General features: G+C 50.8%; 1 protein-coding gene across 7 annotated transcripts in view; it reads right to left on the bottom strand.

Annotated features, from left to right (window-relative positions):
- Positions 1 to 3,339: 3,339 nt before the first annotated feature.
- C4H10orf90 (chromosome 4 C10orf90 homolog) overlaps positions 3,340 to 26,685 on the bottom strand; it is a 203,537-nt gene continuing 180,191 nt past the window's right edge. For 5 of the 7 annotated variants that reach the window (XM_059172855.1, XM_059172859.1, XM_059172856.1 and 2 more), the window contains 6 exons: positions 25,062 to 25,352; positions 21,801 to 22,000; positions 19,539 to 19,716; positions 6,680 to 6,743; positions 3,562 to 3,661; positions 3,340 to 3,472 (listed from right to left, as the gene is read on the bottom strand). In XM_059172855.1, coding sequence (XP_059028838.1) covers positions 3,434 to 3,472; positions 3,562 to 3,661; positions 6,680 to 6,743; positions 19,539 to 19,716; positions 21,801 to 22,000; positions 25,062 to 25,352 — 872 coding nt within the window. In that variant the 3' untranslated portion in view covers positions 3,340 to 3,433. Of the gene's footprint in view, positions 3,473 to 3,561; positions 3,662 to 6,679; positions 6,744 to 19,538; positions 19,717 to 21,800; positions 22,001 to 25,061; positions 25,353 to 26,685 lie in introns of those variants that run through there. The other 2 variants (XM_059172858.1, XR_009353214.1) reach the window with 2 other exon arrangements.

The following is a 26,685-nucleotide window of genomic DNA, read 5'->3' as shown; positions in this document are numbered from 1 at the left end:
CTTCCAGGAAGTTTGGTTGGCAACCCATGCTGGCTAAGAAAACCGAGGCAATTGTTTTTCCATTATTCCATTACCAGCTGGCAGAGAGGATAAATACCAAAATAGGAATTTCTCCTTTGACATGAAGTCATGGAGACCACAGTGAAACAGGCCGGTCCTGTTACCGGCTGCCCATCTCAAATGATTTCAAATGTTGCTTGGTCTGAGCTCACGAGTGGCCAAGGCAAATCCGCAATGTCCGCTCTCTGCTCCTGTCACTGGAGAGTCATTCCAACACCGGAGCTCAAACCCACTCAGATGAGAAGTCGGCTCCCGAGTGAATTTGATTATTAAAGTTACAAAAGTAGATTCTACTTAGAATTTCAAAATCATTGAAGTCTTTCCTGAAGTCTGATTTTAAGAGAATCCAGCAACTGGGCCACCACTTCCTGAGAGAAATATACGTTTCAAGCCTTTTCTTCCATATTTATTATAACACTATTGTATTTCTATTATAACCTTATAAATAGATAAAAGAAATGCTGGGCATCTAAAGTCACTTATCAGCATTAAGACTTGGCATCTGCTTTGCGAAGGGGGTAAGCTCTTCATGGGCAACTTTGGGAAGGTGACTACATCCAGGAATTCTGAGATATTTAGTTGCTAGGTGACATAAACCCACTTCTTAGAAAGCATCACAGGACAGTCTAGAAGTGGTTGGGCCCTGAATTTAAATTATTGTTTAGGAACAGCTTTGAAACTCTCTGAAGATAGTGAAGAAAAAAATAAGAAAATGTGTGGCAGGATCTTTACCTGAGAAAGACTAGCCTGAACGCATATGATAGATTCAACTTAAACAATTTAAGAGCGCATGAAAAATCTGAATAGAAATTCAGCATACCATCTCGGAAGTTCAAGAAAGTTGGGATTAACCTTCAGGGTAAAAGCATAAACCACAGTTGAATTTGTTTCTAAGAGGGAGAAGAGCTCGAGAGCAAAACGATGTTTGCAGAGCATCCTGCTTGTAGGACGGATTTTTCTGCGGCAACATCCACAGGGTCAATGGTCTTTTTGGCGCGTGTTCTCAGTGCCGAGCTGAGGGATGACGGGAATGGACAACTCACGGCCCCTGGGCCCAAGGGCTCCCGAAGACACTTCAGCCTCCACTTCTGCGTCTGTGTGAGAGGAAACACTCTGGTGTGCTTGCTTTGGGCCAGGCACACTTCCAAACACCAGATTCACACGGATGATTCCATTCCCATAGCAACCTTGGGAGCAGGGGCTAGAATGGTCTCCCTTGTACAGCAGAGGGAACAGGGACATGGCTAAGGAGCCGCTGGGCCAGTGCTGGGTGGTATGATCTGGCCCTAGCAAAGCTGCCCTGCTTGCCTCCTCTGTTGAAACAGATCCAGGCCCCCAAATGTGTTCCCTCTGCTTGCCGGCACAAGGCTACGCTCTGCTGATAGACGGAACAGACACAGTGGGACAGAGGGCCCTTCTTCCTAGGTCTGGGACAGTTTGCTCAGCAGGCTCCTAAGGGTTGGGGTCGCCCCTTTGCCCCCTCGGGTGGTACTGCAGCAAAATTATGTGCCCCCGGCCCAAAGCATCCTAGAGACCTGGCTTCCAGCAAATTCCAGAGGGTGGGTTTTCAATGAGATCACAGGAACACTGGTCACCTGTTGAGCCACAACTGTTCCCTCTCCATCCTGTGGGATCTTGGCTCCCGGGACGCTCCCCACGTGCTGCTCCATGCTGCCCACACCCGCTTGCTTTCGAGTTCCCTCTCCTTCTCACTAGCCATCCCTCCTTGCGCACTCCCGGTATGGTAAATAATTACGTACATCACACTTCCCAGGGCAAGTTACTATGCGGCTTCTCTCTCCTGATTGGATCCAGACCGATACCCTTGCCTTCCGGGCACAGACTGGGGAACAATGCGGCCAAGACCGGAATCTGGAGTCTGCAGGGGACCACGTTGTCCATCACCACCAGCTCGCAGGATCTGAGACCATGTGCCCCAAGGGCACGGCATTGACTCATCCTGGAGGACAGGGCCGCGGGGAAGGTGTCAGGAGAGAACCCGCAGGCTGAGTTTTCAAACGGTTTTTCGGTAGACACATAAACAAAAGGTGTTCCAGAAAAGGGATGGCGTATGCAGCACTGGAAGGAGGGAAGGTGAGTGACAGCCTCGGGATGGGGACAGAGGTGTCAACAGGGCTTCTGCTGAACCCCCCAAACCTCCTTCTCATTCTGGGGCGATTCCTAGTGAGCGGGAGGCCTTCAGGATCCTAAACCTTGCCCTTCTGTTTCCCTGCTTCTCTCACGCCTGCTCTCCGGGGCATCGGGGCGCACAGGGCTCTGGCCCTGGGTGTCGTGGTGGTGAGGAGGTGCCCAAAGAGGGTTCCTAGGCCCCCGCTGGGCCGGGACGGCATTCTCACTGTTATCCACAGCAGCTGCCTTAGTCACGGTGCGGAACACAGAGCAGAGCGGAACTTCCATTTTTGTCATAATTGCATTTATTTCCATTTTTGATAAAAACTAGTTAGCTCTTTGCTTCCCAAACCCACACTGATGAACACTGAACGTCATCGGAGTTGGAAGAGCACATGGCTGAGCGGGAGCCCCGGCCACGTTCAGCCGCACGGCTTTTGGCTTGGGAGGAGGGGCTTTGCAGAAAACACTGAGGCGCCTGTAGTTTTTTTGTTCCCACCAATCCCGTCCTCACAGCTTCTGTGGACATAGACCCTTTTTTCTAAATGAAGAGAAGCTCTCAGAGCGGGGTGGGGTCGTGAGGACAGCTCCCCCCACTCTGGTTGCGGACACACGGCTCTCCCCACTCTGGTTGCAGACACCCAGACTGAACGTTCCCTCGTTCCTGCCCGAGTGCCCACCTTCTTCCAAGGTCAGCTTCTAGCATCACTTGGCCCACACATCCAGAGGGTTTTTTGAACATACTGGGTGCTGACCCAAAGTCTGGAGTTTGCAGAACTGGCAGAAGTTGGGATTGATACTTAAAAAGGGGCAGATGTACGTCCCAAAACTCTGACGAATGAAAATAACCCCCTGGGATCTGGGCCCGTGTGAACGTATTAGGCCTTTTTTCTGCCTCAGGGGAAATGGTGGCAGCGGGTGGGGGAATCAGAAGCAAAAGGTAAATTCCAACGTGGAAAACTGAGAGGACTAGACCTCGTGATTTACATCGCGTGGGTCACCCCTCCGTGGCTTGCTGGCCCATTTCCTCAAGGATTACTGTGTCGGTGTGGTTTGTGAAGCAATTCAGGAGCTGTGTTTTCCTTTACAAAACAAAACAAAAAACAAAAAATGAAAAAAAAAACAAACAAATCAAAAGTAAAGAAAGTGTTTCATATCATGAAGATAGCGGTAAGTTTAATGGTGAACCCAGCGTTTGAAGCCATCTCAGGTCCCAGGAGTGGGTCAGCCGCGCAGCCTGTGGTTAGACAGCGTTCCTTTGAAGGAGCTGGTCCAGTAATTGCTAGGGAGGCAGGAGACAGACACGTCAAGGTCAGGTTCAGCATCTGCGTGCCACACACACGTCACACCTGCTGGCGGCCAGGCCATTACCTTTTTGAAGACTTCAGCGCGGAGTCTGTTGCTCTGTAAGATCACTCTTTTCTTTTGTTCTTCTTTTTTCTTTTTCACTTCCGGCAAGTTATTATAGATTCTGAAACAGATTCAGAAAACACTCTGAAGGGGAGCGAGACAGCGGGTGCCTGGGGTGGGTCTGTGTCCTGTCTTGTCAGCAGGCTCTTCCATTTCAAAGACAAGACCAGCCGCAGACGGGTCATCCCAGATCGGTGAGACGCAAGACCCAGGGCTGCCTGACAGTCTCCAGGACGGGCCGCCGAGGCTGGGTCGGCGCCAACAGTCAGGGGTCCCCTCCCCGCCCCAGAGCAAAGCTCAGAGGCCAGTTGTCTACTGGGTGGGCACTTCCCTGCCCCTCCACTCTTGGAGATAAATTAATGACTTGCTCACATCAAGTGGGAGATTCCATACCTACTGCTTTCCCACTCTGTAAACTTGCCCAGACGCCTTTTTGCTACATGTTTTTTTAAGCCTTCCTACGACTTAGAAAAAGAGCAGCGAATAAATGGAGGAAGTAGCAGGAACTCTACGGGGATAACACACGCGTAAATGTGTGTTTCCCTCTTAACCTGTTGCCTTCCTAATTAAACTGCTTCCAGATACATCTCAGACGTTGGTATCACGGTCTTGTCCTAGTGTAAAATTAGGAGTTTTCACGTAACAAGCAGGGCCCAAGAAAGAGACCTTCTTCTGGACTCTTCTTTCCTGTCTCTTAATAGAAACTGTTTGTGTCCAGATGCTGAAGGATATTTCGGCGGAGTCCACAGACACAGTGGAGGAACAGTAGCCTGAGCTGTGGGGTTGCTGTATACATGGCCTGTGGGTAAACTCATTTTTTTTTTTTTTCATTTTTGCCCACATCCGAAAGCCAGACAAAATTGGTTTAATAGGTTCTACTTTTAAAATAATAATTAACAAAGTATAAAAATATAAATGACATTGTTAGCAGATGACGTTTTCTTGGTTACTGAGCACGAGGCTAATCCCCAGGCATAAATGTTGTCAACCCTCACAGCAGCTGGAAGAGGCACATAGTGTCCTCTACAATGTGACTGAGGAGCGTGAAGCCCAGCGAGGTCAGGAGGCTCTTGCAAAGTCCCCAGGCTGACTCATGGTGGGCTGGGGCTCGAACCGTGGACTCTTAACGCAACACGGCCCCCTAACCCCATAGTATAAAGTGTCTGGGAGATACTTGTTCCATGGTTTGAATGAATCCATGAACACAGACTTGCCATATCTAGGAACTATTCCAGGAAGGGCCAGGGAGAGGACCACAAGGAATCAGCAAGAGAGCTGAATGTCCCAAAACTCCACAGTGGAAATCCCCAGATGCACAGAGACCATCTTCCTGACACTGACTGTCTGAACTATATACGGGCAGTTTAAGATAAAAATTCCCAGGTCTCACTCTTGGAGCTCCTGATGTGGTATTTTGTTACAGGGGCTTCCTAAATAAATTAGGATACATTGCACAGCAAATAGTTAAAACCAATGAGGAAAATGGTCTATTATCTGTATCTTTCATGTGATAAAAGTAAGCTACAGAAAAATAATATATATAGTATGATCCCATTTATGATTAACAAATAGATAACTGCTGAGGTGCAGGTGTAAGTCTATCTTCAGGCAGACAGAAGGTCCTGGAAGGATGCACAGAAGGCTGAGTACTGTGGGTCTCTGGAGAAAGGACCGGGCCCAGGGAAATGTGGGGGAGGGAAGACCATCAGCTAGGAGGGCCTTTAGCCTGATCTCTGCCGTTTGAGTATTTAAAATGAAAATGTAATTCAACCATACAACTAATAACAAAGACTACGGAAGAAAAGAAAGCTCCAGCATGACTGTGGGTGAGTGAGAGAGCCAGAGTCAGAGCCCACCCAGGACGCAGAGTGAAAACCCAAGTACGGACTCCATCCGGGGTCGCACCGTGACCTAGCTCCTGCATCCTCCCTGAGCCTCTCTTTCCGCTTCTGGAAAGACCTGGGGCCATCCTGTCGACCCCGAATGCTGCTTTGAGATCTAGTACTTTAACTGCCAGTCTCCATAATAGCAACGTTGGGTTTGCGGACGGCAAAGGGAAAATCCAGCTGAAATTTTTTGCTAAATTGAGAAAGGAATACTTCAGGCATGAGGGACACACAACCCTGCACATCTCAAACAGCAAGTCTGAAAACCCAGTGGCCCCTCAGAACTCCCAATTAAAATGCTGTGAATCAGATCAGTAATGGGATGCTCCCCTTCTCACTTCCACTCTTGGACTTACAAAGAGGCTCCTTGCCCATTATCAAAGTTGGCCTATTATCATGGAAACAATCCTAAAAGCAGAGATTTTTGTGCCTGGACTGTGGAGAAACATATTCTTCTCATTTCAGTGGCTTCTCTAAGGGTTCTATCAATTGGGTTTAATTATTACCATTCCTCCCAGTGCTAGATACTTTATTATAAACTAATGACATTTTCTTGCATGAACTTGGCCAACATCGCTGAGTTATTACCTTCTGGTTAGGAGGCCAGGGCTCAGAAAGAATGGCCGCCTTTGTGTGATCAGGTGGGTGAGAATTAGTTGGAGTCGAGACTAGCAACCAGCCAGGCAGAACAGGGAGAGTCTGTGGGCAGCGAGGCCTCCAAGCCCACCGGGGATGGAGCGTCAGGAAGGCTTGCTGGCTCCCACATGCCACGGGCTTCCAAGTTTGGAGTCGTTCCTATAGGCTCTGCCACTGGCAGGGCCCTCAGGAGAAACCATCTCGCTCCTCCTCATAAAATCACCTTCAAAGGTGCACAGTGACAAGGAGCACCTGCCCACAGAGACGATGAGAATGTGCAGAAGCTTTCCCATTATGAGTCTGGGGATCTCTTAGAGACCAATTACTGGGTCGGCTCAGAATCCAAGACCCGCCACTTTCCTAACGCTTTTCCAAGAATGGCATTAACATTCAGAGGTGCAACTGAACAACTTCTTTTAGCCAGCATTCCACATTCACAGCCAAGAGGACCTCAGACATTAGAGGTGGACCTGGGAATAGTGACCCCTCTGGACGGCGAATGGATGCAGCAGCCACCCCCTCCCCACATTTTTCGACCTCACACAATAACCAAGTACCTTTTAGATCGCATGTGCATCTCCTTCTCTGAAATGTATCTTTCTTTGGGTTTGAACAAGTTATCTGGAATGAAATAGAAAGAGGATTAATTTGGGAAGGTTTGGATATCACGCATTTCTAGAGAAACACTGTAGCGGACTTTGTACGCATTTTGTTATTGATCCTTAGTCTAAGGCCCAACCTGCCACTGACGGTGCAGGACTCAGTAGACACTCATACATCAGAAACGCTTATATTGAAACTGACAACCAAGATTGGTCTATTACAGGTCTAAGCACAGGCAAGAGGTACAAGGTTGACATCTAACATACTTTGCAGACAGTGACCCTTCTGCATGCTTCAGGCAGCAACTGTCATCTTGTGCAGAGGGCAGTGACCAAACTCTGCTTCACGGTCACCGTGGGAGCAGGTCCCTGGGTGTCAGGTGGAAGATCTCCCCACGAGACTTCTGATGCTCCTGAGGATAAGGACATCTCCCAGCTATCATGAGAGCAATTTGAGAGCAGGAGTTGATGTTTATAACTGGGATCCTCCATCAGGGACTCTCAACCTCCACATCCATTCTCACGGGGGACCAGCCCTATCCAAATCAGAAAATGCAATGGACAGCAACACAGGACTAATGTCTGTCTTGTGTCCCTTGAGAGTATAGCATGACTGAAAAATCACTATGAGTCTGGAACGTTTTCCAGTGAAAGGACACATTAGTAACCACAATGATGTTTACAGATGGCACACTCAGAAATAATATGTATTTTTTTTTTTAATAGTGTATACCCTTTTGTAATAACTCAAATTCCCTCATGGCTCTCAGCCCTATAAGACCAGCCAAGAGTCTTTCACACAAAAAGCTCTTGGGGCTATGTGTCACATGGAGTACATCTGAGAAGCTGCCACACTTTCTGGAACACCTGGACACTGACCAGTTCACCTCCTCCATGCACATAAGCAGACAGACAAGCCAGCACCCTAGCGAAGCATCACAGAGTTGACATGGACTCCCTGTGATCCCCAGTGAAGACCCCATGTACTTCCATTAATCTCTCCACGTCAGCCTGTGCCCTCACTCAGCACTCCAGCAGAGCCCCACGAGGCTTCTCAGGCTTGCAGAATTATCCACGAATATGCACAAAGGCGGGGGAGAGACAGAGATAAAACACACTTCTTCTCTCTGGAGAAACAAAACACAGCTACCGATTTACACACTGGAAACATCACAACAGCTGACTTGTATTCTGCCTAATTATTTAACATAAAAGAAAAAAAATGGGACCATTACTTAACTTCAAAGACCAGATTCAAAGGAGAAATAAGAGAGAGGACAAAAAAAAAAATTAATGGAATTTTCCCAGCTCAGGGGAAATGTCCTCAGTGTTTGGAAAGGCAGGAAAGAAAGGAGTAGTCAACACCACCGTGAAGATTTCCAAGATGCCTCCCAGTGCCCACCCTTGGCTTTCACTCCCACTAGGGCCAGCCCAGCATGGAGAGCCTCAGAAACATCTTGATGACTTTCCCAAAGAAACAGGATGCCGCCTTCAGGCAGCCAGGTCTTGGGGAAGCAGTTCTGTGACTGCCTGAAGACTCCTACTCAGGCAAGAAGAAGGGACATTTACCAAAAAAAAAAAAAAAAAAAAAAAAAAAAAAAATCAGATTCAAGTCTGGAGTAGCATTCCTCAGGAGCTACTCAAAATCAGGGCACCGCCAACCCAGAGAGATAATGGTGCTCAGAGGGAATAAAAATGTTACAAATATAGTTTGTAACATTTAAGAAATATATTTGTAACATTTTAAAACTCTTAATCCAATTGTATGTTGTCTACTCTGGGACATTAGATTTTTTTTTTTTTTTTTTAAAGATTTTTTCTTTAGAGCCCCTGATACGGCAATGAAGCTTTGGTTTTATTTCCAAGAGGAAACAAAAGCAAATGCAAGCTCCTTGGCACCTCCACTGTTTTGTTTTCTGAATTCTTCGTGGCCTACTGGGCCTCAGCAGAAATTTAAATTCGGGGCGCAAAAGCCCGTATTAGGTGCCAAGCAAGCTGGTCTGCATGCAAGAGGCCAGGTCCTCCCTCCACAGCTGGTGGGCTCCACCCACACTCGCAGAAAGTGTTTGCTCCTTGGTGGCTGGCTTCCAGTTTTGGTAACAGCACCAAACCCGTCTGATGAGTAGTGAGACCTTTCTGGAGAGGAGGAAAGAGAGACAGTGGTTTTACCCTCCTGGAGGAAACTGTCTGAAGTAAAGCAGTGTCTTGCCAATGGTGCGCAACCTCCTCAGAGCACACGGAACCCTATCTGGCACTTACGGGGAAGGAATGGCATGTCAGACCTGAGGGGTCTGTGTTACTACTTATAACAATACTCCTGGCATCTGTGGGATGTTTCCCTACACGATCTTCATACCAACCTTGGGACATGTGCATGATTTGTTTGCATTTTAAGATTGGGGAGACTTGAGCTCGAAGGGCTGTTTCCTGTTCAGGCTCACAAAATGCAAGAGTGAGTGGAAGAGCTGGATTTCAGCATGAGTTAGTCCAGCCCCGTCCACACACACCCTTCACTTCAGACCACGGCCCCCCACTCGTATTGCAGAATCTGTATCTGGAGGCCCTGACGGGCATCCGTCCACTTCCCAAGAGACCGACCCCCAGTTTCTTTCTTTTATACTCCTTCCTCCTGAATCTAATGAGCAGCTCATTAGAGAATGCTCAGAAGAAAGAAAAGTAGATAAGATCCTGCCACCATGAACTTCCTTACGGGGGGGTGGGGGGGGTGGGGATCAGATCATCAAAGAGCCGGCTATCGCTATCACGTATCAGGCAAGTTCTGAAGAAACTGAAACACGGCCACATAGTAAAGGGGGACTGGGAAGGTCGGGAAGGCCCTTTGAGGGAGGAGATATTTAAACCACAAGCCAAATGACCATGGGACCAGGTGTGGGAGGATCTGGGGGCAGGGGGCGGAGAAGGGAGGCCAGCGAGGGCCGCGGTGGCTGCAGCACGAGGGAAGGCGGGCACGCGGCACAAGGCGGAGTCAGGCCAGCAGGTGACACCAGATCAAAGACAGCGACGTCCTCCACCCAGGTACATTTGACAACTGCTTGGGGACCTTGACCACGATGCACATGTGCGGGCCCCGGAAACGTGACCCAGAATGTCTAGACTATGCTACTGGGCACCAAGACTGGGAGCCACCTGAACTGGGTTCTGTAAGCCTGTTTAAGGAACTCTGCAAGCCCATTAAGGAGTTTTCCTTCAGAGCGAGAGAGATGGAGAGCCATGTGGGGTTTTATTTTTTTTTAATTTTTTTAAAGATTTCATTTATTTATTTGACACTGAGAGAGAGAGATCATAAGTAGGCAGAGAGGCAGGCAGAGAGAGAGGGGAGAAGCAGGCTCCCCGCTGAGCAGAGAGCCCGATATGGGGCTCGATCCCAGAACCCTGAGATCATGACCTGAGCTCAAGGCAGAGGCTTTAACCCACTGAGCCACCCAGGTGCCCCCATGTGGGGTTTTAAACAGGAGAGCCGATCTGCGTTGTTAAAAGATGACCAGCGGCTGTTCACACACAAACTTGGGTGGAGGAGCTACACATAGTCCGTGGAGAGGCAGATCAGGCATCGGGGGGGGGGGGGGGTCCTAGAGACAGCAGTGTTCAGAGGGTGAAGTGGGGGGACTCCAGCCTCAGCGACACTGCCTGTGGGCAAAGCGAGTTGTGGGTTGGAGACGATCGGGATGACTTCCAGGCAGCGGGAGGGACCATTCATTTGAGGACTGGTAGGCTTTCGCCTCTTCGGTGCTCTGCAGTAGATACACAAAGCTTGCTAAGACAAAGGACTCAAAGCCCAGGGTGAGAGCCAGATAAGTAAGGCCTTTGGATGCCAGGAGCAACAGTCTGCATGGGGTAGAGGGCTCCTGGGGGAGGGGTCATCCCTCTGGTGGAGGAGCCAGTGGGCTGGAGGAAGGGTGTCCCTGGGGGGGAAATGCAGCATAGAGGAGGTTTGGGGTTGGTTTTCAGTGTTTTCAATAAAATTACAGAGGTAAATTGCCCATTTCTGTATTTCTGGAAAATCCTTCTCCCCCTCCCCCCCAAATCTGTTGTGTGTCTGGTTCATGATTGTATCCAAGCCACGGGGCCTGTTGATAATTTAATTTGGCAAGGCCAGACACGCTTAAGCCCTTGCCTGTTTCAAGGTCAGCCAATAACCAGCTACCAAGCCTTTAGGGCCTCTGAGGCTGTTGTGGGCGAGCAGCTGAGCAAAGGCTGAGTTTGGAGACCACCTTGATCTCAGTAAACACACATGGGTGTTTACTGACCCTCACCTCCTGTGTGTGCACGCACACACACACACGTGGCCTCCACAGTCGGTGCCACCAGGAGGCAGCAAGGGTCACCCACACGCCAGTAGGATCACTTGTTTATGGGGCCCAGGTTCTTCTCCCTCCACAGAGCCCTCTCGATCTACAGCTCTGCTTGCAAAGCTTCCTTTTCCCTATTGAACAAGTCATCTCAATGATCAAGTTTACACTGGATTTGTAACTACAGTGCCCTCCCAGAAGCTCAATCTCACAGTCACCCTGAACACTTGGAAGAATCATCAAGTGCTTACTTCCCCTACCCCCTGCCCTTAGAAACACCAAAACCAAGAGATGCCTGTTAGACAGAATCCAGCAGGGAGACAGCCAACTACTTTGGAGGGTCAACAAGTCTACACCACTCAGCCTCTTCTATTAAAGACCAGGCCTCCCAAAACGAACAGAGATGGGGCATGGGTTTTGGGGGAAAGTTTCTAAAGGTTTTCCCCTAAAAAAGGACCCCAGTATCTGTGTATTCTGAGATCACAAGACTGTTCATTATACCAGATTCAGAGCCAGGGAGAAGCTAACCATCCTGTCGTCGGAGTAATTACATCATAGTTTTCAAGAGTTAAATCCAGTAACTTGCACCTGATTTCTATTCAGCCTGCTTTGGAGGGACCATGAATTTGCTGGACATGGGCAAGCGCAGAGTGGTCTAGCTTGGACTCATTAGCTCTCCAGAAATGAAACGGTACCCACTGCCCTGTACGAAGGCAAGTGGGAAGACTTGGGTTGTCTGACTCTGATGTGCTCTTAACGATGGTAAAATCTTGTGCTGGGTAAACGTTCTCATTTTTCTCAGATCACTTGTAGGCTTCCGAGGAATCCTGCTCTGAATGGCAGTTCCACCTACTGGGCAGCCAACTCTGGGGTCTGGAAGGTGGGGGACACGGCAGAGATGTTGACATTGATGTGAAAAGGATGCTCATGCCAATTGCCATCCAGCTACACAAGGGAGATGCTGATGGCAGAGATGCAGGGAGGCTCTCGGAGCCTTCCAGTGAAGGCATGCACCATGAAGAAATGAAGAACAGGGTGCCTGGGTGGCTCAGCCAGTAAGTGTTTGCCTTTGGCCCAGGTCATGATCACAGGGTCCTGGGATTGAATCCCACGTCGGGTTCCCTGTTCAGTGGAGATTATGCTTCTCTCTTCCTCTTCCCCTCCACACCCCCACTCATTCTATTTAATAAATTTTAAAATTTTTTAAAAATTAAAAAAAGGAAAAGAAGACTAAACCAGAGGTCCCCAGGGATATTGATTTCTCTCTTCGCATGTTCAGTTTGAGAAGCAAGGTATGAAGTCTCCTGGTTCAGGAAGTGACTTGGTCTCTCCATGGAGAGCTCACCTCTTGCTCAGAGAGTTGTCCTTGAGTTTAGGGCCGGGGCAGGGGTGCTGGTGGTGAGAACAGCCCGTCAAGAACACTAGCAGCCCATGAGACACCCCCCCATAGATCTTCATAATGGGAGAATCCTTGGTGTGCCATTGGGGCAAACGGATCCCAGGAACGGACACTTCAGCTACCCCAGCTAGAGGAACCAGGTCCCCAAGTCCCACAGGTCAATGAACAACATTTTTGGAGAGAAATGGAGTCTTTACACAATCCCTGGTTCTATCCTGCCATCAGACCAAGAGCAGCTGCCCAAGCCCTTCCTTCCCCACTCTGTCAGGTCTTTCCCTGTGTGATTCTAGGCTTGGTTTTCAGCTACCTGCCAGGCCAGCTTTCATCCCAAGTGGCACGGAACCCCTAGAGGATGAGGGGCGGTATTTCTTCTTCTTTTTTTTTTTTTGCTTCCTCATCACTCCCCCACCCCACACACCTGGCTCCTTTCCATCCACACTCCATCTCTATGGCCAAAGACAACAAATGCTAGTATTTCTTGTATTACCTGGTTACTCCTCAAAGACCCAGCAAAGGAAGAAGGGATCCAAGCCTCTCTGCTAGCTCTCATAAAAGCCACAAAGACACAAAGGAAAGTGAGCTGTATCAGTCACACCTCTCCTCTGCATTGCTCCTACCTAAGTGCTTGGCATAGACAAGGACATTCCTTCTCCCATTATTTCATGCTGTCCCATTTGTGACATACTTTCCAAAGGAACTGTGACTGGCTCCTTTCCTCTGATGGACTTTGTATGGGGTACAGCATGGTGGCATTGTTATCAATGGACCTATCAATGGACAAGCTTCCAATGAGGCAAACCCAACCAAAGACCAGGAAGTTGGCGCCAATCTACTGCCCAGAGGGGCCCAGGATCCTCAACCCTTGCTTCCTGGCACTTCTAGGCCAAAGGGATACAAGTAAGGTGAGTAAAACCTCTGTTCCATAGTCCCAGGTTTCTGTGGGAAATGGCAGACTTAAACGCTGCTTGGGGTTTCCTTAGCGAAGCATGGCAGCTATTTCCATAAGCAAAGATTCCTACAGCAATATTTCCAAATATTGGACTCTCAAGAATTGGATAAAATCATTCCAAGGTCAAAAAAGCTTAGGGCAAACACAGTCAAATGAATGTAAGCAGCCTTCTTGGTTGCACAACTTATCAGTGCCTTAAACAGTTATAATCATCAGTTTTCAAAGTTACTATTACAGCTATAGAACAAGATTTAATCTATCCTAAAAAGAAAATGTGGTGTATTTTCCCCATATTTTTGAAAAAATGTGTGGGTGTTAAATGGCAAGTTTAAATTACTCATTTAAAAGAACTTTAACAATGGCTGAAATCACCCACTTCACCATAAAACAGCAACAGTTAGTGAAAATTTGAAAGATTAACTATTGATATGAGAGTCATTGTTTGCTCCAGTTCCAGGGTTTGCCAGCATTTTTAAGAGAACCACAAAACATGGTGATTTATAGATGATGAATAAACTTTGCTTCTCATTGCCAAGTAGATTTATATCCTCAGTGTCACTGCAAGGTTTACTACTGAGCTGCATTGCGAGATAAAAGGGAGATCATTTGGAAAATAGAATCCAGGCAACTGGGAGAAGGAATCTCCCATCACGTTATTTTTCCCTATACCACTCTGTAATCCCTGCTGCCGTCTTGAACGATTGTAATTGGAAATAACACTGTCCTTTGAATCAACAGACATAAACTGGTCTTTTCTTTCCATGTTTCTTAGAAAAAAAACACCTTTATCATCAGTCTGTGAAGGACACCATAACAGTGTACGTGTAAATAACTCTGAATCAGAGAAACAGTCTTTTAGCTAAATCATGCTGCTGTTTTCTCTGCAGGCTGATGAAGTAAATTTACAATTACTTTTATCTGATAAGCACATTAAAAAATTCCTTTGTGAGTAATAATGGGAGAACTACCTCCAAATATTTATTCAGATGTTTTATGGGAAAACATTCCCAAGATCAGACCAGGCAATAATAGGGACAATGCGGCTGAGGCACACCACATTTCTATTACTGCGATGACTTCCCTGCCATCTCCTATCTGCTGGGTCACTTCTCTGGCTCGATGCTCTGGGAATGCAAATTCATTTTAATACTCGCTCTAGCCAAGATCATCAGTCTGAAGGCAGATCTGCTGGAGGAGGATTTCTGCAGTGCCTTCAGGAGAATTCCGTTCCTCTACTGGTCCGTGATCTGAATGGCTCTGACCTGGATCACCTTGGGAAGTGTGGATAATGCAATTCAGATGACTCCAGTCTGCGGCGCCGTGCAGCAGGGCTGCCCAGAGCGGCGTAGTGCGGCACGTGCCCGTTGGCACTCACAATCTGGGGAGACTTGACTGGCTTCCCCACCGACCATAATCCAAAGTGGAGAAGCTAGGAAGGTTGGGGATCTAGAGAGATGCAAGGGTAAGGAGCGCTCAGATGGAAGAAGGAGGGGGCAGGGCACAGGATGGGATTATCAGGGAGAGCTTCCTGGAGGAAGGGGATATTCTTCACGGGTTTTCTACACATTCGCAAGTTAGGGGGACAACCTGGGTGGGCCACGAGGAGGATCCCTTCAGGCAGAGAAGAAAGAGCTGAGGCAGAAGCACAGTGGAGAGGGCGGTGTTGGAGCATCGCTGGGCTCTGGACGGGCTGCGGTAGCAACCGCGATTCAGAAAAGGCGAAGCCCCCAACACCACATGGTCCAGGTCAGGCCCTACGGGAAGCAGAAGGAACAGCCTTGGGAGCAGGAGATGAGAGAAGAGGCTGGACTTAGGCTGGGCCAGTGAGCTGAGGCAGGATCCTGTAGGGCAGAGACAAGGAGGACAGATAAGGCATCTATCTGGTGGTTTAGGGACCCGGACTTAAGGAAGGACATCTAAGGAGACCACCTGGCCGGGGGAGGGGGCAGAGTCAGGATGGGAGGGGTCCAGGTCACAGGGTGGGGATGGAAGCCAGGGGGGCTCTGGGCTAGACTCCCCATGATGAAGAGGGCAAGGCTGGGAGCAGCAGCGGGAGCAGATGAGAGCCACACACCGGCCAGCGGGGTATAGCGAGGACAGCCTACCCCCGTGGGTTCTGAGCCATCTGCTCCCGGCAGGTCTGTACCCCTGCACCTGAGGGGTACCCCTGTACCCCACACTTTCCGTTCACCCCGCCCAGACTCGTTCTGTAAGGCAGACGCAAGGCCTAACTCTGAAGCATTCCAATTCCCAGGTCAGGGCGGCCTTTAAACACGACCAACCCCTGGAACCCCGGGAGCCGTGCAGGGATGATGGGGAAGGCTTGCCTACCGCCCAGTGACTGTGGTGGACTGAGCAGGAAGAGCCCTCATGTGCGGACATGAGGCAGGCCGTCAGACTGCAGAGGCCTTGACCTCAGAGAAGGCCAGCAAAGCCTGCCTCCGACCTTTCTCCTTCCGCTTCCCTGGCTCCCGCTCCTTCCCCCTCCTCCTCCTTCTCTTCCCTCTGTCCTCCACAAGTCAGCAGCCGCCGCCACATCCTACTGATTCCACAACCACAAAACCTGTCACATCTGCCACATCCTGCCTGCTGCCAACCCGTCCCGTCCGGTCCAGCCTGGAGCCAATCTTGCCTCGGCTCTTGACCTCAGAATAAGGTTACATTTGGAAGCAGCATTCACAATCCCTGTTAGCCCTCGGGGGCTCATCTGTGGCCCCTCTGTCTGCCTCTCTGGCCCCTACTCTGCAGTTCAGTCCAAGCTGAACGGACACCCTCACGCCCCCCCATCCCGTTCCCCCCCCACCCTGCCCCACGGTGCACCCGCACAGCTTCATCCCAGCGCGATCTGGGGGTCTTCCTGGCAATAGCCTCCCCATGAGGCGGGGGAGTCCATGAGACCAGGGACTGTACCTGACAGTGAGTTCTCAAGAAAGGCTTGCTAAGGCAAGGAAGGCTTGCTAAGAAGGCTCCCGGGTCACTGCCATGGGCACGCAAGGTTGGCCCGGGTGGCTCCGGGCAAGGAAAGAGAGGCACCCTGTGGACAGACCTTGGGGATTCAAACTACAGGCGGCAAGACCATAAAGGCAGGTGGGGCAGGTAGGGTAGACAGAAACTTCATCAGGCTACTTCCTAGTCTCTCTGAAGTCTCAGTTGTTCGTGCAAATGCCCATCTACAAAGAGGGAGCCCAGTGAACTCACACATGCACACACGTACACACGTATCCCTGCCCTGAGCCTTGAAAACCGCTCAGAACTCATGAGTCAACAGGAAGCTGAGGTGGCCCCGTGGCCCTCGCTGTTCTTGTCCCTGCAGGGCGGGTGCCTTGTCCCAGCAGCCCGCGCCCCACGAGGCATTTGTTGGCCACCAGAGTGCCCACCTGAGCTGAAGACGAGACTGCTGGGCAGACCCCTATGTTGGGAGGCAGCTAGCCCCACTCGGAAAGCAGCCCCATCTTCCTCCTGACCGACGTCTTGACACTGTGGCCAGAGCTCGTTCACATGTATGATTTATTAACTAATTTAGCATGTAAGAAAAACATCTGCATTTCGCTTTTATCATCTTGCCAGCAGACAGGCTGAAGACAAGATGTGTACTGCAGACTTGTTTAATGGGGCCCTAAACGCTCCCTTCTCCCTTGCCACAGCTCACACAAGGCTCGGGCTCCAGACGTTGTCTGATTTCACTGACCTACACAAACAAACAGAAGCATAAAGCTCTCATCAACACATAAATACCGCAGGGATGGGCAGAGTGGCCATAGAGTCCCACCCACAGCACCCTAGCTGCTGGGGCTACCTCAGAATTGGGGACCTACAAAGGTACCTCGGTTATTTAAAAGTACTGACTAGGTCTGATCACACTTTGTTATAGATGAGTTGAAGATGTCCATTTAAAGTCAACTTCATTAAAAGATGTCACTGAATGTGAACTTTTAAGATCTGTTTAGGGGAAATGCCATGGTTGGACAATGTAGTGGGTAGAAATATGTCTCCCCAAAAAGACAAGTCCAAGTCCTTACCTGCCAACCCAACCTGTGATGGAGAGCTCCCTGGGAAGCAGGGTCTTTGCAGATGTGTGTGAGTTAGAATGGTTCACACTGGATAAGGCTAGACCCTGATCTCGTGTGACTGAAATTTGAACAAAGGCATGCAGACAAGGGGAGACGGAGAATGCAGTGATGCATCTGGAAGCCAAGGAACACCACGGCTTGCCAGAAACCACCAGAAGCTGCCAGAAGCCACCAGGAGCCATCAGAAGCCACCTGGAGCCACCAGAAGCAAGAACGCAGCCAGAGTGTGAATTCTCCCTCCGAGCCTCCAGAAAAAAACCAACCATTTAGATATATTCAGTTTGGATATTTGGCCTCTGGACTCTGAAAGAATAAATTTCCATTATTTTAGCCTCCTGGCCTATGGTCACTTGCTAAAGCAGCCCTAGGGAGGACCACCGGGCATCTCTCTAATATTGGCGACGGTGGAAATCCTGGAGTACCCGGCACCCACCGAGGGCACAGCTGGAAGGCAGCTGGCCCGGGGGATGGAGAGCCCAGCACCTGCCGCTGAGAAACGGTCCCACACAGAAGATGCTCCTGAGTGTCTCTGGGTCCCCATTTCTTCCCACACAAAGGCATCAGACTAAAAAGGAAGCTAATCAGATGCCATTTTTCATATGTGGAGCCGTGGCGCTCCACAGCGGCATTGTTTTGTTTGTTGACAGCCCATTTGTTAACCATTTATTAACAGGCAGGATCCTCAAAAACGTCAAGGCCCAGGGGCCCACACATCATAAGCACCCTCGTAGTCCTTCCCGGGACAAGCGCAGATGTCCACGTTCCCCGGGGGGCTCCCACGTGTGACCGATGGTTCCTCGTGGTGACTTGAAAAGTCTGCACTGGAACCCGACTGCACGTTGTTGAGCAAGAGACTTTAGTCCCCAGGAAGACACACCCCAACTTGAGCCTGGATCTGCCACACAGCTCGAGACACTGGTGAGATGCATTTTCAAAGAGGAAAAGTCTTTGCATGTTCATTTTGTTGATTTCCTTTTTTTAAAAAAAAAAAATTTTTAAGCATACTGGACAATGTCACTGGGAGGGAACAACAAGTGTCCTGCCAAATCCTGCACCACGAGAAGGATGCTCCCTGGCCCAAGGTCTTCTGACCTGCAGCACCACGGGTGGATGAGGAGACAGCCAGCCCACGGGCCAAGGAAGTGAGCAGGAATTCTGGAACAACACCCTTTGTCCTCTGTCACCCAGGCTCCCCTACAATGTCTGTAATGTTTGCTAAGCTGCATTTTATTGAATATGGTTATTTCCCTAGAGGACTTTTATTCTGATTTATACCTATGATTTCACCTCCTGGGGGTGAGAACATTTTCCTAGGAAGAAAGATCCTGTTCCTCTATCCAAAGGAATAAAAGGGAGGTTCCCCAGGCCTCCAGATTTTCAGATTTGGGTTGGCAGCCCGTCTGTATGTGCTCCCATGTCCCCATTTTTGCTCTCATCTCTTCTTGTTATTCTTGCTGCTTTAATAGTCTGTTTATAAGCTCCATGAAGAAAGGACCAAGGCCAGTCTGGCTCACGGTGCTATCCCCAGCTCCTGGCCTGGTGCCCGGCCCCGAGAAGATTCCTCAGTACTCCCTGTCGAGTGAGCACATGCGTGCGGCCCCTCACGGGGTCAGCTCAACCCTGGCTGCACAGTGTTGGGAGAGCGGACCGGCCACACTCTGAGCTCGCAGCAGGAAAGGGGTTTCAAGATGACGAATGTTGATACAGACAAGCTGGAGTCAACCTCTCACCCTGAGATCTGTTTTGCAATCTATAAAGGGCAAAGGGGATCTCTTGCAAATGTCTGTCAGGAGCCAAGAATTTGAACTTGCTACCCTGGCTGCTACACTTGTATGGCTTCTTTCCCAGCTACGGTGGTAAATTTGTGTCCCAAGCTAGTTCTAGAGAATTCAGTGCCCTCGGTAAGCTCCCACAATGGCAGGCTTCTGGGGCAGGCTTTGGGATACTGAGATCCGGATGCGCGGTGTGACCCAAGTCTGCCTCATGTCAGGGGTGGTATCTGTACCACTGCCGGGGGTGAAGGTCCCAGCCCCTCAGACACCTCCCACCCAGTCTCACCTGCCCTCTCAAGCCCCCTGTGGCTTACCACTAAGAGGGTGGGGAACGGTGAACTGCTTCTTGTTGGCACGGACAGGAAAGAGACTCTGCTTCTGCCCCAGGCTCTCCTTCCGCTGGGCTTTTCTCTGCTGCACCATGTGTTCCAGCTTCTTCAGCCGTTCTTGGGAACGAGAAATGAACTGGGGTCTCCGGACTTCCAGCGCTTCCTGAGGGCAGCAAGAAGATATTTTTTAACAGAAGTGATGCAGGCAAGTAATGCATCCCTCTGATTTGCAAGAAACTGACCAAAAGCACAAACTTTAAGGACGAGCGGCCACAGTGCACCTGCACCCCAAGATTTCCTGCCCCTGCCTCCTGTGGAGACTGTGACGGACATGATGATGATGTAGGTCCTGCTGGTGGTCCCAGCCAGCCTCAAGGGCCCTGCTGCAGTGTGACTGCCTAGCCACTGACAGTGAGGAGGTGAACTTCTACCCATCCCTTCCTCACTGTCCATCCATTCGGTTTCCGACAGCCTGAACTCTGAGTGCCCTGAGCTCCAAAGTCCAGAGAAATGGGGTGGGGAGGGAATGAAGGCATCATGAGTCACCTGCTTCTGCTGGGGGCTGGAAGCCTCACGCGGACACGGATCACACACCCAGCATGAAATTCATGCCTGTTCAGGAGAAACTGTCATCCTGACTAACAGGAGTGTCTATTCTCAGGGAGAATAAGCTGGCCAAGTAGCTTTGCCTATGCAAACTGGTTCTCCAAGCTTTATAGGGGAGGTCTCCACGGCCACACCTCCACTTCGGCCACGTCCCTTAATATACACCCCCCCAACCCCTGCACTAAGCCACATACTCTGGTCCACTGACAAAGAGAAACCACCACAGAGGTATTCCAGTCCGTGTCAGACCCTGGGCTACGTGCCTTATGTGGATTCCTCATCTCTGGGAATCTCCACCTAGATTCTGAACAGCATATATACTTCTCCCCATTTGACGGATGCAAAACCCAAGCCTTGTAGTGGTTTGGTGGATCTGAGCGACGCCCATGTTTTCTCCACACTGCCTTTTGTGGTCTTAACTCGCCATTCCTTGAAAACCTCTGTTTGGGTTATTCCACTGCCTGGAGTAAGACCCGAGTCACACCCGTCAGTGAGAATCCCAGCTGTCCCAGTGAGCTCTGTCGGGGCTCCCCATTCAGCCTGAGCCTCGTGGTACCTCACAGACCACACTGTACAAGGGATTCATGTACACTGACAGCCATGCTGGGCTGTGAGCTCCTGGATGGCATGGGCCACGGCCCATCCACTCAGTATCCCTCCCTCCACTACCCTGAGCCCTGCACATAGTAGGTGCTTAGCAAGGCCTCTGGATACGCCACCATGGCAGAACTGTTCCTCAGCCTCACTCCTTGCCCAGCCCTTTGGGAGCTCAGAGTTCCCGTGGGGAGGGCAGCACAGACTCCACCTGTGTCATGGAAGTGGCCTCGGCAGCTGCGCCAGGAAAGGAGTCTTCTTGGCCACCTGGTCTCCATGGCACCATCCCTTGGTCCCAGACACGCTAGGGCTGCACAGAGACCCTGGGAACAGCCTACTGGCCCAGCGTGGCTGCCTTGGGGGCATCAAGAGTCTCTTACCAGGGACTGACCGAGGACCACCGGGATGCAGGGACCGACCAATGGCACCATGTCCACACCTGCAGGGACTTTCCTGGACGGTACGCCTGAGTATACAACATCCTGCTGGCGGGAGCTTTCTTGAGGATGTCTGCTCTTCTCGTTTATATACCTCTATAATTCTGAACTTTAAGGAATGTGCACATATTCCTTTTATGATCAGGAACAGACACCAAGTGAAAGATTTCATATCCTTGAGCTCATGGCCATGTGATTGAGGGCAACCTCCTTCATCTTTGCAAAACTCAATATCCTCGCTCGAAGAGGGGATCATAGGGGCCGGGGCCCAGAGTGGGGCGGTGCGGGCAGAAGGCTCTGATGCCTATGAGGTGACGTGCCCAGTGTCACCCGTCACTTCTCGAGAAATGCTGGCCCTGCTATGATCACGGTTACTACGGATACCACAGGATCCTCAATCTAACCCAGCCAGAGTAGACATCATTTCTCCGTCACTCGCACTGTCAAACAGAGGCCCAGAAAGGTCGGGGGACCTGCCCAGAGTCACACAGCCATTACGGAGGGAGTTAAGCCTCCAGGCTCCGAGGTGAGGGCAAGATGACGCCCACGTGGACTTGCCCAGAGAGGCGCCCTCTCCGTGGGGGTCCGGCCAGGGTGCAGAGGGCCTTACCTGCAAGGTCAAGGAGCCTGCAGGTGTTCGTGGACCCTCGGAACAGTCTTCGGACAGGCCGGGGGTCTCTGGTGGCTCAGGGGGCGTCGGCTCCGGGGGCACTGGTTTGGGGGGTGCTGGCTTGGGGGCCGCTGGCTCGGGCTCCTCACTCTTCCTGCATTCCTTTATTTTTACAACCAAGTCACAGCCCTGGTAGTCCCCTGGGAGAGAAGATTTAGAATTCCATTTACAGGGGCGGCAAGGTTTTCCCCCCCGGCTCCTCAGTACCATGAGACACAGAAGACAATTTGGAAAATAGAAACCCCCGTGGCTTATTAATGGGCCTCGTTAAGCCGATAAGATCCTGCCTCAATAGACTCCCCGCCCCCTGGTCACGGGGAGGAATGTCGGTGGGCCGCTGGACTTCGCGACCGGCTACTTGCGCCACGGACGTATTCCCTCGGCTTCCAGGGTTCAAAATGCCTTTGTTCACAATGAAAAGAAGCTTTTCTGCTCCTGGCTTCCTATTACATGCGCCCTGTACAATTATTACAGCTCAGTTGTTTGGGGCCACATATTAATTTATCTTACGTTTGCTGCACTGATGATGTAAGACCGAAGGACGGTGCTCCGTTATTCATCTCTTCATTTGCCAGTGGCCACCCCTGCTTTACGTGTATAATTGGAATGCTCGCTCTCTCTCTCTCTCTCTCTCGCTCGCTCTCTCTCACTTTCTCTCTCAATGCTGGATCTGGCCACTTCCCAATGCCATTCTGACCTTCCCTTGTGGAAAAGGTCCGGGAGCGCATGGAATCAACAGCACTTTGGGCAGGGCGGCCTCTGGCGTGTGGAAGGATGGATTAACACAGACTCACTGACCCCTTAGTGAGCAGCTGCTCCGCCGGGAACACACTGTCCCTTCCATCTGGGCTGGCCCTCTCTCCCTAGGTGAGCTCCCCTGCCTCCTTCCGCACCGTCACCCAACACAGCCTCCCCCACCCCCAGCCCTGAAACTCAACAGCATCTTACTCTTCACCCATATGTCCTCTTCTTGCCACAAAGCCCCTTTGATTCCTGGACCCAGCGTCCTCCGACCGACAGGTTGAGCCCCAGTCCCCAATCGTTAGGAAGTGCCCCTCTTCCCAAAGCAGGCTCCATCCTGCCTGCCGTGTGTCTGCGCAGCAGAACACGCGTCACACACCCAGCAGCACTGGTTACACAAGAGGGTCATAACGGGATGTTTTGACACCGCAAGCCTGTCCTCCTCTGAGGGCTGGACCGCGTCATAGTCACCGTGCATCTCTCCAGGGGGGCAGCCCAGGAGCCTGCCAGGAGCGGGCTCTGTCGGGAGTGGAGAGGGGCCCTCAGGAGGCCTGCGGGCCCGTGGGCTGCATCTCCGTGGTCCCCTGAATCTCTTATGCGAAGCCCCTGCTAGAGCACCCGCCGTCCGTGCCTGGAGCCCCTCTGGCCTGAGCCAGCGGCCCTCGCTCTGACACGAGTCCACCCCGTCCCCTGAGACCCTCAGGTCCCGCAGGCAGCCCCGGTGGTCCCGCAGCTTGTCCGCGGCAGTTCCATTTCCAGCTATCGCCCTGCACTGGGGCCCAACAACATACGACGTAGAGGTTCCCAGATCGTTCTCTCTCCTTCCCGCAGGCATCTGCTCTTGCTCTTTCTGGAGGGTGTCCCTGTTGCTCCCCGATTCCTGCTTCCAGCCTACGCAGCCGGTCCAGATACCCGCCCCCAAGTCCCCTGCAGCCAGAGGTCACTACACACCTCGGACCATGCCGTCCCCCGTTCCTGCCGTGGACTTCCCTCTGCTCTACCTCAACCGCAGGGACACCGCGGTGCCTCGCATCCTTTCCCTCCTGCGCCCCACCACCAGAGCCCCCAACCCAAGGGCGGTGTAGGCAAGCCCGTGTGCACCAGTGCTCACCTCAGTGCTCCCTTGTGTCTTCAAAGTCTCCCCACTGCGGCCTCCCCTCCAGCCTGTGCTCCGGGGCAGGGCCTCGGCCCCCGGCCTTAGCCTCTCCCTTCTGTCCCACCCCACGCCCCATCATCCAGGACAGAGTCTCCTTCAGAGCAAATCTAATTAGCGGTCTGCCCCTCAAGGGCTCGGCCCCACCTTTAGTCCACCCCTGAGCGGGTTTTAAGGATTTTCCAACTTGACCACATGACCTCAGACTCTCATTAAGCCCCCTCCAGCCTCCTAGGACTTTGGCCGCCCTGGATCTCAAATCAATCGTACCCTGTCTATCAACTCAGTCTTCCATGCTCTCAGGTCTAATTTATAAGCTCCTAGTCAGCTTTCAAGTCCCTACTCAGAATCATTTCCTCGAGGGCATTTCTGTCCGGCCCCGCCTTGGGACCCCTGTGGCCACCTGTGGCTTCCTAACAGCTTTCCACAGACACAGGTATGACCCTGCTGTCTCCAGCATTGGCGGGCAGGGAGCACCAAGCATGGTCACTGACACACAGTAGGAATGTATATAGTAGGTGTTTAATAAATGCTTCTTTAATGTACTAACGGATGAAGAGCTAAAAATTGACTTGGCTCCCAAGTGAAATTAGTTTTATCAAGTACCATAGCCATTTTAACCTTTGTATCCCAAAGATCTGTAACCTGGTGTGTTTCTTTCTGTCGTCCTCCGTAGCTGTTTGGGAAAGTCTTCAGTGACAGGAAATCTAAATTTTCTCCCTGAAAACTGGGCACCACAGATCTCTTTTCTATTCTACCTCTATAGTCTTTTATATATCGGTGCTCACTGCAATATTAGTAGGGGTCAGGGGCTTGGCCTTAGAGAAGGGATGGCTGGGTTGGAGTTCTTGGTTCCTTCCTCGGTGTGAGGCTCAGACTGGGACCTGCCTGGAGGACACTGTGGGGCCTGCAGCTCTCAGCCGTGATCCTTGCTAGTCAGGCACAGAAGACCACGGGCAGCCTGACCTCAGAGCAGCCACACCAGCATCTCAAACCTTCCTCAGGTAGGCCTGGGAGCCTGCCATGTGGCTGGGAGTGGCCTTCCTTTTGGCCATGGTGGATACTGAGCTGGTGCACAGCAGAGCTAGGATCGCTGACCCACACAGGGGTATCTTCTCCCTGCCTGGGAGGGAGGACTCACCCACCCCGGAATGCTGCAGGTTCTGCTTGCTGATGACTCACGCGGTCCAGAAGGGACAGCTTTATGAGGTAAGCTTGTGGGAACCAGACCTCAGGAAGACATCAGACCATTTTCCCTATAAATACCAAGGAGGAATCACCTCCACCCTACCGCCCTCACTCCTTACCTGTGGGGATCTCTCTTTCTATCTGAACATCACTGTCTTCCTGTGGAGATGTGCATAAATCTTGTAAGGGGCAAAGAAACCCAGATAAAGTGATTCCAGACTTCAGGAAGCTTTGCTGTTGACTCTCTGAGGGCTCAGAGAAGTTGCTAGACTGACAGCTGTTGCTTGGAGAGCTATACCCATCGGGAAGGACCTCTTTAATCAGCTTCTGTTCCACTGGGGGAGCAGACAAAGTCCCACGTGCTTCTCCTTGTTGCTTCTCACTGCTTCCAGAAAATACTTTTGCTTCTACTAAAAATAAAACAAGAGTTGTGCTCAAAACATCTGACGAGCGCACCTCAAAGGTCCTGACTTTGGCATACCTTGCTCGTCTGGAGATGGGACATGGGCTGTAGCACTCCTCCAGAAGGCCTGATCCATGGCAGGGGAGTGGGGGGCAACGTTCATGGGCTTGGGCAGCATTCGTCACGTGATCACATACCGGGTAGGACCTCCCCCAGCTCACTGAGGAGCTCCACTGTATACACCACTCTCATGCATCCGGTCTAAAGACTGTGCTCGCCAGTGCCCTTAGAAACTCAGATGACTTTCTCAACACTAGGCAAGAGAGTGGGTGGGTCAGACACCAACTATGGGGCCAGAGTGCCTGGGTTCAAATCCTACCTCTACCACTTCTAAGTTATCTGGTCCCATCTATAAAACTGAGGTAATCACATTAAATATTACTTATTTATTATTATGTCTATTTTCATAAGGTGTTCATATAAGTAGCAACACATATAATTTATGTAATTTTCACAGAATAACATATCAATTAAAATTGAGGCAATATGAAACAACAATGATCTGTGTAAGGTGTTTAGCACAGCACCTGATACACAGTAAGCTCTTAATGAATGTTACCCATTATTATTAATGCAGAAATACTGACGGAGGGTCTGTACTACGGCAAGTACAGAGGTAGGAGTTAAGTTACGAGGTCACGGTGCAGATTTCTCATAAAGCAGTGGATCGAAAATGTATACAACATGTTGCTTGTTGCCCCATTGTCCTACCAAGAGTCTAGAAAGCACCTGCTGCCCATCCATGGGAGACTACGAGATCCTAGGGCTCCCACGCTCCGCAGCAAAAGAACAGAATAGGGCAAATGCTCTTGGGCAGATGTGGAGTACTCTTGGGGATGTGTTATCAGGTGAACAAAGCAAAATTCAGGACCGTGTATCAGGTCTGCTTCCACTGCTAAGTGCTGATATACTCAGGACATCCCCGGAAGGATCCAGAAGGTGCTGGACACCTCGGGACCTCGAGGGCAGTGCAGGACTAGGCGCTGGGATGGAGGGAGAGACTTCCTTCTCACTGTTTGCCTCTTTTATACTCTTGGGGGGTTTTTTTTTGGGGGGGATACTCTATAAATGTTTAAAGGTTATTCACTTTAAATAAGTTAGTGATTCCTCACCAGGCATCATCTCCTATGTTAATACCCACTATGGGGTAGGGACCCACATGGGGGAGAGAGTCCCTGCTGCCAGGAGCTTGTGTCCCCAACCTCCTTGGGTAACTGGGGAGAAAAAAACTCCTAAGGACCGCTGCAATAAATACGGACACTTAGAAGATACTTGCAATA

Source organism: Mustela lutreola, chromosome 4 (assembly GCF_030435805.1).
Source record: "Mustela lutreola isolate mMusLut2 chromosome 4, mMusLut2.pri, whole genome shotgun sequence".
NCBI classification, from domain to species: Eukaryota; Metazoa; Chordata; class Mammalia; order Carnivora; family Mustelidae; genus Mustela; species Mustela lutreola.
This window is presented reverse-complemented; position numbering and strand designations above follow the sequence as displayed.